Below are 12324 nucleotides of genomic sequence, written 5' to 3' on the forward strand. Positions count from 1 at the left end.
AAACAGCACAGAGAATTAAACTGGGCAGCATTGGTGTATGAAACAGATTAGGGAAGCAAGCCGTGATTACTTCTGGCAGCTTACATACTTGAGGTCGCACCTACAGGGGCTCATAACTTAGCAAGATGTGAAACAGACAGAAGTTTGCTCTGTTGTTGGCCTGCTGTTTAGCAATGTCACATTAATTCAGTCAAAGTATTGCAATATGTACATATAATAGCTATGCTGCTACGGCTTATATACAAACAAGTTGTTTAGAGTTCCTTTTATGAGCTGCAGTTTGCAATGGTTTTCAAGTCATCCATAAATTTTACTTCAGTCAAAATAAAAAATAGATGGCTTTAACACACAAGAAATTAATTTTAAGACCAAATCTGATGCAAGATGCTTCAATCATGTCACATTTAGGGATTTACAAGATCACAAATGAATTCTCAAAAGCTTAAAAAATCCACAACCCTGCCTCCTCTGCACTCCCTGCCCTCCCTCCACCCAAACCGTACATTCAGGAAAGAAGAGATGTTTACATAATCACCTCTTTCCACTACTGTTCTTCTCAAACATCTGCAGCTTCTTTCAAACACTTCTCTTTGAAAATTTACATAGAATAATAGAAAAATTCTCAATTGAAGGAACCTCCAGTTCAGGTCTCTGGTTCAGTCTTCTACTTCAAAGCTGAGTTAGCTCACAAAGCAGACGAGGCTGCTCAGGTTCTCATCCAGTCAGGTCTTGGAAATCTCCAAGAACAAGACTGCACAACCATTCTGGGTAGCCTATTGCAATTCATCACTATCCCACTCTGAAAAGGCTTTTCCTTATGCCAAATTGTATTGTTTCTGGCTGGAATGAATTAATTCCTGTTACAGTTGCCTATATAATGCTGTTGTTTAGATTTGTGACCAAAACTGTATTGATAAAACACTGATGTTTTGCTGAACAGTGCTTGGACAGAGTCAATGCCTTCTTTCTTCCACTCAGCAAGAAGCCTGGGAGTTGGCAGAAGGCCTCCCTTCTTTGCCTCCTTCCTAGGTAAAGCACTATGCACTTGTCCTTGCTGAATTTAAAAGGTTCCTGGTGACCTGTCCTCCCACCTTGCCTTGTCTGACTGCTAGCCCTGCCCTCAACAATTGCCTTTGAAGACTTGTGGTCTGCAAGTACAGTAAGTGCACACTCCATCTCCTGCTCCCAGCCTTTGATAAAAGATGTTAGAAGTACAAGTCAGCTTCCACAAAGGAGCATGAGCCACATACTATTCATAATTAATGGATGGTCTTAGCCTGACAACCCAACATGTTTCTTATTTTTCTTATGTTCATACATGTAGAATAAAAAAAATTAAATTTTAGGAATATCATTTTTCCCTCTCATTTTGTACCATTCTGCAGAAATGTATATGAAACTTAGGTCCTTAGATTTTACTACAGTTTGCTCACAAGTCATATCCTAATTATAAACTTTTTTTTTCTGCAAAAGGATAATGATTAAATGTCTAAATATCAGACATGGAAAAATTTTCTCAGTCTCTCTCAGAAAAGGAGAGCCTTATTTTCTTTTATAAAAAAGGAAGGAGAGAACACTATTTCAGGATGGTAAATAGATTAGGAAATATCAGCTTCCCACCTACAAGCCCAAAGCCAAAAATCACAGAAGTGGAGGAGACATATCTCAATGGTTTAATGGAGAAACATATGATTCTTAGGAACCACTTACACATTACATCTGTCATAGAAAAATGCACTATATAATTTCTCCCAACTAATTTCAATCTACTTCTTAATACAAACCTCTTTTCAAGTTAATCTGATTCTGAGCTATGAAGATTTTATTGCAGCTTAGTTAAAGCTGCACTAATACCACAATGTAATAAACTTCTAGCTAATAACAACATACCATGAATATACAGGCTTACATGCAAACAGAAAATAGCCAGATTCTGAAAAAAATGTGCATACTTTTCCTGAGCCACCAAAGTATGCAAGGCAAGGTTTAAAACAAAACAATGTAAAACAGCATGTGCTTCACCTGCTCTGGGCTAATGTTCAGTACCTGGCAGAATCAAGAAAACTACTTTTCCAAAAATTAAAACATAAGTTGGATATTCAAAGGACTATAAGGATTTTGTGAACCTTCTAGCAAATGAAAAGGAACTACGAAAGAAACAAACCATGCAATATTACCAAGTGCAGAAATGAGAAGTTTGAGATATTCAGATATTACAAAAAATTAAAACATTATTTATTAAATAAAAAATTTATTAAAATAAAAATTATTTCTAAATAATTGCAAATAAATAATGTGAATAACATACACATGGAAAACAAATACAGAAATAAAAATAGAGCATATTGTACCAACAGCCAAATTAGACTTGATTAAGTTAAATTTGGAAATCATGTTAATATGATTATTCAGCTTTCAGGATTTAAACTACAATTCCTGCATAGCACTGTACTATGTTGCATGTATGAATTCATTCAACTACTACTCACTGCAGGCTTTGATCCACCTGTTTTCTCAAATTTAGAGAAACAAAACTCAAGGCCTTCATAATTTAATATCTGTCTAAAACAAATTTTGCTCTAAAGTCTAAAACAAATTTTGCTCTAAAGTCAATGATTCTAATCTCTTTCTTATCCCAATACATTTACTGGCAAAAACCCTAAGTAAAATTCACACACCAACAAGAACTTCAGTAACAATACATAAAGAAATGTTTCTGAATGTAATTTATATTCACATAAATACGTACTCCAATACAGCAGCTTTTTTTTTCAGTTGAGTAGTTTCTTCAATTTGAGCTTGACAAAGTTCCAGAAAAGCTCCCAATTCTGATGCTTTGACTTTTTCAGTTGTGGGTGAAGTATGATGGGTTAAGATTTCACCATCAAGCAACTGTAAACTAGGAAGGACCTCCAACATGGAAGACCTTAGGAAAAAAAATATTAATTAGATTTTTGAAAAAATCCTTATGCTAAAACACCCATTTTGTTGATAAAAATCATATAACAAATACAGAACATGAAGACAGTCCTCTAAATGACTGCACGTATTTGTCCTTATTTCATATGTTAACATATTAACTAAGAATTTATACTTAAACTAAAGAATAATATAAAGAATAAAACACAGAATATAGCAAGACTTCTTAATACTTCATTGGTATAATGAACACTGCTGAAATACTAATACTGACACCAAGAAGGTCAATGGCACCAATCTCAAATCACTAGAGCTAAAATTTTACCTACACAAACCTTAATGGGAAAATCTGACACATTTGTGTATAGGGACCTGTAATTCATTTGATTGGTTGGCAACACAGCAAACTAAAGCATAGGATAAAGATAGAGTCTGATTTTGTTGACACATCACAGAGCTTAAATTTTAAAACTGCACAAAATACTAAACCTTACTAATTCTACTCCCTTTATCATTCACATATACATATACTGACATGCTATTTGGTACTGACAGGAAAAAAAAAAACAAGGGTATTTGGGTCAGGGAAAGGAATGAGAGCAAAGATGAAATTTCCTTGCTATAAAAATGACAGCTGTGGCCACTGATGTAACAAAAAATACATATGAGAAACTTTAAAAAAATATTAAAAATGTATCATCAGTGAGGTTTTGTTTATGTTACCAAGAGATGTAAACTGGTACTGCAATCTTGTTCCACATATTTCTTGTACCAGACCAAAGTCGTTGAAAGTTTGAAGACTGTAAAATTATATCAACACTCAATATTTTCCTTAACTCAGTTTTAAGTAACACAAACTCTTGAAAGAATACTAATTGTAGGCTGTAAATCCCCCTATTACTGAAAAAGATAGTATTGTTTTCAAAACTTTGGAACTCCCTGACTATTCCCTGTGAAAGTAAAGGATTACTACTGAGCTGAGACAACATACACTAAGTTTAAAATCACAGAAAATCTAAGTTTAAAAACAGAGAAAGTTATAATATTCCAAATAACAGAATATCAGTTTTTGCTAATAGAAAACTTTCCTTCTCTACTGCCCATTAATGAAGGCTAAGACCATCTCAAGTACGTCTGAAATAAAATTATGGAATTAGATCAACAGTTCCTGAACATAGAGAGAAATTACCAAAGCTGATGTTGAATAGCAATACACCAAAACAGTGACATATCAAAGTTCATCAGTGAAGGAAGCTTTGTCTCTTAGAGCTGCGGAATCTCAACACTCATTTTTCCATCTGGGTTTCTCCTGGTGAACGGCTGAGTCAATATTTCATTTAGTGAAAACTTCCTGGTGAATATTCTGTCACTTAAGAGGCTCTATTAATCATTACAGCATTGAAACATATTCCCCTGGGAGTGCTCAGACTGATCTCAGGGTTTAATTTTCAGAAAGAGATTTCTTACTACTTCACTTTTGTTGGTGTTATCACTGGCTGGACAAGAAAGTTTGAAAGCGATTGGGAAATTTTACAACTAATTCCTTTGTTGGTATCAAGGGGTTATGTAAAGTTCACTGGAACATATTGTCTGAAGTACAGTCAATGCTGTATTCAGCAAATCCATATTTCATAGTATCCCCTACTTTAAATCCTTTAGACAAATTAATCTCTTGTCTAATCATAAAAGGTCTTTGGTTTAAGCAACCAAAAGTGTCAGTTCTCATAGCTAAATTGAAATTCAGAGAGCTTTTCCCTCTAGGTTACAAGTGAAATAGCACTTAGTTTTGTAAGAGTGGGAATTCAAACAATGGAAATGGAAATTTAAAACATTGTCACAGTCACAGAATTTTATGAATTAAATTACTGGCAGGAACCATAGGGTGCAAATAAGTCTGTTCATTAAAAAATTAAACAAACCAACCAAGACGTACTTGCACAGCTATCTTTTAAAGTACTCAAACACTTCTAACTAACAGCTTGAAATAGTTGAGTTTTTCTTTTAATTAGTAATCTTAAATTTGTACAAAAATCTTCAAATGGAATATGTGAATGTAAGGGTGGTTTTGGTTTTTTAGGTTTTAGTGTGGCCAGCAGGATCAGGGCAGTGATCATGCCCCTGTACTTGGCACTAGTGAGGACACACCTCAAGTACTATGTCTAATACGCAAAAAAAAAAAAAATACACAAAAAACCTATTAATTTGGTATTTTACTCCTATGGCTTACAAAGCTACGTAACTACTCATTTCAGGAATCATGGCAACTGCATATCATTTTGTATGTCAGGTTTCCTTTCCACCTTACTCATTTTTTATATAGAGACATATCATAGTCTCTAGGACTAGCTCTTTAACTTTTTGGATCATGATTCCAGGCAATACTGAAGAGAAAATGACAGCATTACTTTTATATCTCTTTCATAATTATAAGGGCAATACATTTTTTGATGTAGAGATAAGGAATTTGGAGAAGCATAAAAAAGGTGAATTTTCAACTACTAAGGAAAAATCAAACACTCACCCTGACTTTTTCTTCTAACAGACACTACTCCTTCACTAGCTATGCTCAATGTGAACCTGTCACAGCATTGAGACTCTTCAGACAATATGTGGGAGTGCTTCTACTATTTAACTTAGGTACATACAACTATCTGTTGTCTGATTTTGATTTTTTGATTTAGCAAATTATAGTATTTTTCTTACCTCCAGTTCTTTTCTTGGAGAAGAGGATTCCCACTCAATGACAACTCCTTTAGTTTATTGCAGCCACTAAACCATGTATGGACATCTTTAAGATCTGTAGTATAGCAGAAAGAAACCAAAATATGTCTGAATGCAGAATCATCTTATTTCCCATAAATTCTTACATGAATGTAAAATGTACCAACATCATGCAGTCCTAAAAGCAAGACTGCTATCTATACAGTATAGTTTTAATTATTATCTATAACATTCATGTTTGGAAAATATTTGTATATTTTACACATAAATGTGTCTTATAAATACATAGGACAGTCACATTCAAATCAGTTTATAATTCAACTAAGAAGTTCTTATTTGATTTGGTTTCTTTTTTTTTAAGACAACTCACCCGACAAGCAGTTATTTTTGATATCTAGCTTTTCCAAAAATACAAATGAATTTAAAGGCACAAGGTCAGTTAATCTAAGAACAAAACAGAAAAGATATTTTAAAAATTTAATTTAAGCAGCAGTTCATAAACAGAAAGGCACCAGAATCTTTTGCAGGTATGACAATTTACTTATTTATGTAAGAAAATGCCCATTTATCTATCCAAGGTGCTAGGACTAACTACTGAAATTTTAACCTGAAAATATTTCTTAGTTTTCTCAGCACCTCAGTTTTTAATACTTTCTCATAAATGGTTTTTTCATCTGATAAATATTTCATTCTGTTCCCTGCATTTAGTGCTGAATATCTGAAGACTTATAAAATTTACACAAGTCAGCCGGCTTATCTTTAGGCACTATAACTAGAATGGTACTAATAGAAGGTCCTGATTCTGGAGAAAAAAAAATGCTTGGCTTCTTTCCTCATTGCTCATTGCTCAAACTCCTTATCAGGTTGTTTCTCTCCTCCAGTCAGCACATTTCTTCTTAGATCCTAAAACTAGCATAACTGTTGCTATGGATGTCTTTTTCAAGAGGTCAAGGCTGCACTATCCTGTATTATATTTTTAGTGCTTCCTCTGTCTTACTACTTGTCAGATTGTGTCAAATAGGTGCTGATTACTGAGACAGTTATGGAATTGGTTACGGAATTGCTCTTCTTGTATTATCAGAGCTTCTCTTGTGTAATAATGCAGCCAAGCAGTACTGCAGGTTGCAGACTGCAGTTCTACAGACAGGACAAAATTCTTGTTTGCAGTATTGAAGAGTAAAGAAATTGATCTGACATTCCTCTATACGAAGGGATTGGGACTGTAAGATGTGTGCTATAGCTACCACTAAAGGATTAAGGCTCAGTACTATTTCTTTGCTTACAAACTTCCACTGATGCAAGAATAAATGTTGTATGGTTTGTTCAGCTGCCAGGCTATTGCCAAATATTAACATTCAGATTAAAGTTTATCTTAGTTTATGTGGAATATGAAAGAGGCAGGAAAAGGTAAAAATCAAGATGCAAAGAATACCAGTTATCAACTACAACTAGAATGCTTAAGCACGTGGTACATCAGCTATACATTTTTTAAAGAAATACATGTTTAGGTGACATGTTTCATCCCTGTAAATGGCAAGGCCCTAGCATAACAGGAGAATGGTAACAGAAATGGCACTGTATGTGGTCAGATTTTGACTGCCAATTTTAACTGAAAGTAGTATTTTCTGAGAGTGTAGTGCCTTTAAAAGGTATAAATCAGAATTTTTTTAAAAATATGACCCTACAAAAAATGAAATGTACTCAAAACTACTGAGGGACAAAAATGTGTCTTTGTTGCTGAAAGGTACAACTACACTGTGTTTCCAGCACAGGCTTTACGACTGAAAGGCAGAGCTGAATTTTACTCTGGTGCACTAATTATTAACTAAATGTTGTTTATAGATTATTTAATCTCATTGAAAATACAACCAAATTTAAAACGGGAAAAAAAAACTAGTTTCCACATTCAGTTGAGAAGTATTTTTATACGACAGCATAACATTTTAAGAGTAAATTCAGAGAAACAGACGCAACAGATGCAAAGACAACTCACTGTACTTCCATTTATTTCTCAAACTACATTGTAAAGTTGTCCTGGTTCTAACCCTACTTAGTTCTATTTCCTTCATGGTATGGAAGCTTTCCATGGAATCAAACAACAATTACAAGTATTGACTCTATAAAGCATGAAGCCTTATAAGTAGATCTGTATATACAGTAATACAAATTTCAGCACTTTAGTTTCTCATCATATTACATAAGTACATTTATATATGTATAAGTATACATAAGTATATTTAATATTCGTAGCAAATATAATCATAGATGTTACTGGCTAATAGTATGGCTGCAAAAACCGAAAATTCATGAATAGTCATAGATTAATATATTCAGAAAACAAACGCATAAGGGACAAAAGATAATGCAGGGTTTTTATTTATAATGAGTTCTCTGGATCTTTTTCAGCATATGCTGTGGTGAATTAGAAATTGTCTACTGGACTGTCCTTGCCTGCCGTTGGCATTATGAGAGTTAAAACATTTCTCGTCATTCTATAGCTTTCCCTTTACCGACATTCTTTGTTAATTTTTTTCCTAAGAAAATTCAAACCAGAAAGACAAAGGACATTACTGAAAACTTAATACTACTTGACCTTGTCACATTAGCCCTGGGCATAAGAGAGATATAAATTACAAAGAAGACACAAAAGTAAAAGATATTCACAAAAAAGCAAGCTATAGCTTCCTTTTTCTGTTCCCATTTAAGGCACTAGCAGAACAGTCAGAGATAGAGTTTATGTAGTTTATGTGGCTATATCAGAAAACAAGGTTTAAGAATAGTTGCAAGAATGCATCACAGAAAATAAAGATTGTATTTCTGAACATGAATAGCAGTTACTGCTCAAGATGGTCAAATCCTGCTGTGCAACTGCTTTTCCCCAGAAAAATTAGCATTGATGTTAATAAGCGGTTAGCAGGAAGCAAGGCAAAATAACTAAAATAAATTTATCATAATCTAGATCTTTAGGTAAAGACCAGATTGCTTTTTCATTCCTTAAAATAAAGGCAGTCCAGTTTGCAATAATCACCATATTTATAAGCAGCAAATATACAGAATATAGGAAATCTGTCAGGTAGCCACTTAGCTTCTTGAATACTCTAGCAGACAGTACTTCAATACATTATCCATGATGCCACATACTTAAAGATAAACTTATCACCAGCAAAGAATTACTGAAAATTATTTTTTAAAAATCTAGTGTGGTAAGGATAGGATGGAGAAAACCACTATATACCTTTTATAGCTTTTTTCATGAATGATTTATTTCAACATCCAATGACATTTAGATTGGCAATGATAATTCTGGAAAAGTGGACACATTTTCAAAACAAGGAACTTGCAAAGAACTCATATCTGAGAAATTCAGTTAAAAACACAGATACCATATATATTTAACTTGAGAGAACAATGCATCCTAAGAAAGAACTAACTTTCTAGCGTTTCTAATATAAGCTTTTTAGGAATAATATGCATCTAGCTGCAAAAACATGGGAGCAACATGCTCACAACAAATTTGATTTGGGCCAAAACATTTTCCCAAAATAAAAAGGAACTTTTGCAGATGACTGCATTTTTGTAAATATTAAATTTTTATCTATCTCCCTTAGGTTATCTTAGTGAAAAGCAAGTGATAGGAAAAAAAAAATAAGAATTTTGTCTTATTAATACTACATTAAACTAGAAATGTTAAGAGGGATTTTTTCTATTTTTGTCTAAAAGCTGAACAAAAATGGTACCAGAACAGCATGTTTAGCGTCTCACTGTAAAGCTTTTAAATGAAAAAGACATTAACTAGTGGGTTGCATAATAAAATGGGATTCCATGTAAATATAAATGCCACATGCACTCTGAACACATATTAAAAATTTATTAATTTTACACAAGGAAAAGGCTGTTTTCTCCTGTACCAAAGTCTTTATACACAACAGAAGAAAACTTAAACTAAATTGACAGTTGTGTCCTTAGCTGCTATAAAATAGAGCATGGATCTTCATGGTCCCAGCTCTGCAGAAACCAAGTCAAGAGGATATTCATCATTGTCTTTGGTCAATTGTGCATTGATCAAGAATATGGTTTATATATAAAAGCCACAATAAAACACTCAATAAAAGCAGCAGTGGTGAAATAGCTGTCTTTTTTCTATTTGAAGGAGTTAGTCATTACCTGTTTTAGTTTCTTGTTGGACTGTAGGTTTAAAACAATTTAAACCAAATGATTTTTGGAGTTTTACCTTTGACAATTCCTGGTTTATGATGCAGACAAAGCATCTCGGGAATAAAAATGTCCTGTAAATTCGTGTAAGAATTTTCTTTTCACAGCATTTCACTTTCAGAAAGAATACAGATTCATAGCATTATCATTATATTGGCTTCCTGCAATCAGCAAAGAGGAAGTGGCACTCAGTGCACACTTGGAAAAAATTCACAAAATTGCACTGGCTGTAGGATAAAAGTAAAGAAACAGCTTTTCTTTCAACAGCTTACTCCATTACATTCGCTGTTTCTATAGAACATCAAGTTACTTATGCTATAGCACACACATATGGAGCTGCTTATAAGTGTACATAAAGTGAGTATAACAGAGCAGGCTACTGAAATGCCAGGAATTTTGAGGCTTTTAATATGGATTTAAGGCTATCTTGTCCTGTTTGTCACAAAGATTTTACATAAGCTATAGATAGATCAGGGAAAGAAGGGGAATTGTTTGAGGCCAAGATGTATACTTATTTTCAGCACATCCAGTCTGTTGATGCAAAAATATGTCCTGTCTCACAGCTGAGCAAAAGGAACTCGGCAGATCAAACACTGCATCTCTGCTTGGCTACTGGAAAACCAGAGCAAGTACACTACAATGGACTTAAAAAACTCTAAGATGATGGGATAGACAAATGACTTAAGGTAATCTACATGGCCAGTCCAGCACAACCTAAAGCCAGAGGCTGCATTTGAGCTATCCCTGAAACTGTGCTTGCAAGTCCCTAGCAAGCACGTGAGAACTTCAAGGAGTTTTGCAAACACTTTATTACACACAGGATATCTACACTGGAGGAAGAAGAGGAAACTACAATATAGAGCCACGTTATCCACAAAGAAGCTAAACAGGACAAGGAAAAAAGATAGCAAAAACCAAGAATTTAATCAAGCAGCGTGACTCAAAACCTAATGCTTAGCATATAATGCTCTTGCTTAATCACAGGCAGGAAGCACTTTCTCCAAACTCTAGAAGAATTAATAAGGGAACAAAAAAAATCCCAAACCCCAGAAGCCTGATCAGGAACTTGAAGATTAGATTCTGTAGATATTTTATTTACATCCAAGAGTCTCAATGAATAGTACTTCACTAGAGATGTTATGAAAACAATCTGAAAAGTTATATAAAAATATAGGTTGTATATACTTAAATAATATTCAATTTCCATGAAGGGCATTGCTTATAATAACAAGACTCAGTCCTATACATCCTTTTTCCCACAGGCTCCCAGACACAATTGGCTGTGCTGAACTAAATGTTACATAGGATGCAACATTTTTGTTCAGATGTAGACACCTACACATGGAGTGGTCATTTTGATTTTTTTAGCAGTCAATGAAGATGAACAGGCACTTTTAGGCTATGATTAGTCTCAAAGCAAACAGCCAAAAATGGCAGATGAATCACCCTTTAAATCTATTCACTAACAGGAGAGTGAAGTAAATAGTTGAGAGTGTACTTCTATATATGGTAGGTAGTATTCTGTTTGTTAAGCTGAGATCAGTCTTATCCAGAACAAAATTATCACAGTATAGAAAAAAAATGGATATTATTTAAAAATTAATTTTCCTATTAACATATTGCAAACTGTAATAAATCTTGTATATCTTTTTTAGCAGAATTTAAATAGAAAAAAGTGGGGGTGGGGAAAATAAGATTTTAAATCCAGGATATCTGGTTATTCAACTTCTAAAGATGAATAGATTATCTTAGAAAACAAACAGAAAACTAATTACAGAGTACTTGAGGGCATGAACCAGTTTTATGCTGCTTGTCTTGATTCTTCTTTATTTTATACCTTTTAAGCAGAACCATAAGAGTGAAAAATTAAAGCAAATATACTTGTTTTGGAGGGTATTAACATATGTATGTAAAATAAAAAACATTTTTATTTGGCCTTTTTAACTCTAGTACTTGCCCTTAACTTAGCCTTCAAAGTCTGTTTTGAATAAGCTAGCTGTGAAATATGAAGTTTGACAGACATACTCTAGCAACAATTGCTAAAGAAAGAAAGAAACCCACCATGGTTTTAATAATGCCACAATGCTCAAGAATTATTTTCACATAATATCCAAGAGAAAAAAAATTACATAGTTAATGCTGTTTCAAATTTTTTTAGATAGAGGTAGCCAATGTAATTACATGCCAACCACATATTTTTATTTTTAAAGAATATCCCAAAAAGATGGTGAAATTTCACCCATACTGAGAATTATACTTTTCAGACAAGTGTTATGTTAGTAAATTCCTCTGGATCAGTTCTGTAAGTGGAAGAATGTTTCTCACTTACCTATTTTGAGACAGCAAAAGAATCTGCAATAGAGGCAACCAATACAAAGAAAGCATTCTCATAGAAGAAATGCTATTGTCATCCAAATATAGTTCTCTTAAGAGAACATGATTTTCCAGCCTTGGAACCTAAATAGAAATGAG

General features: G+C 33.6%; 1 protein-coding gene across 2 annotated transcripts in view; it reads right to left on the reverse strand.

Annotated features, from left to right (window-relative positions):
* The window catches only part of LRRIQ1 (leucine rich repeats and IQ motif containing 1), a 104544-nt gene that overhangs the window by 76376 nt on the left and 15844 nt on the right, over positions 1-12324 (reverse strand). For both annotated transcript variants that reach the window (XM_063154944.1, XM_063154943.1), the window contains exons 12-15: positions 12182-12309; positions 6011-6084; positions 5623-5716; positions 2750-2926 (exon numbers count right to left, since the gene is read on the reverse strand). In XM_063154944.1, the coding sequence (XP_063011014.1) occupies positions 2750-2926; positions 5623-5716; positions 6011-6084; positions 12182-12309 (473 nt within the window). The remainder of the gene's footprint in view (positions 1-2749; positions 2927-5622; positions 5717-6010; positions 6085-12181; positions 12310-12324) is intronic.

Source organism: Melospiza melodia, chromosome 4 (genome assembly GCF_035770615.1).
Source record: "Melospiza melodia melodia isolate bMelMel2 chromosome 4, bMelMel2.pri, whole genome shotgun sequence".
Classification (NCBI taxonomy): Eukaryota; Metazoa; Chordata; class Aves; order Passeriformes; family Passerellidae; genus Melospiza; species Melospiza melodia.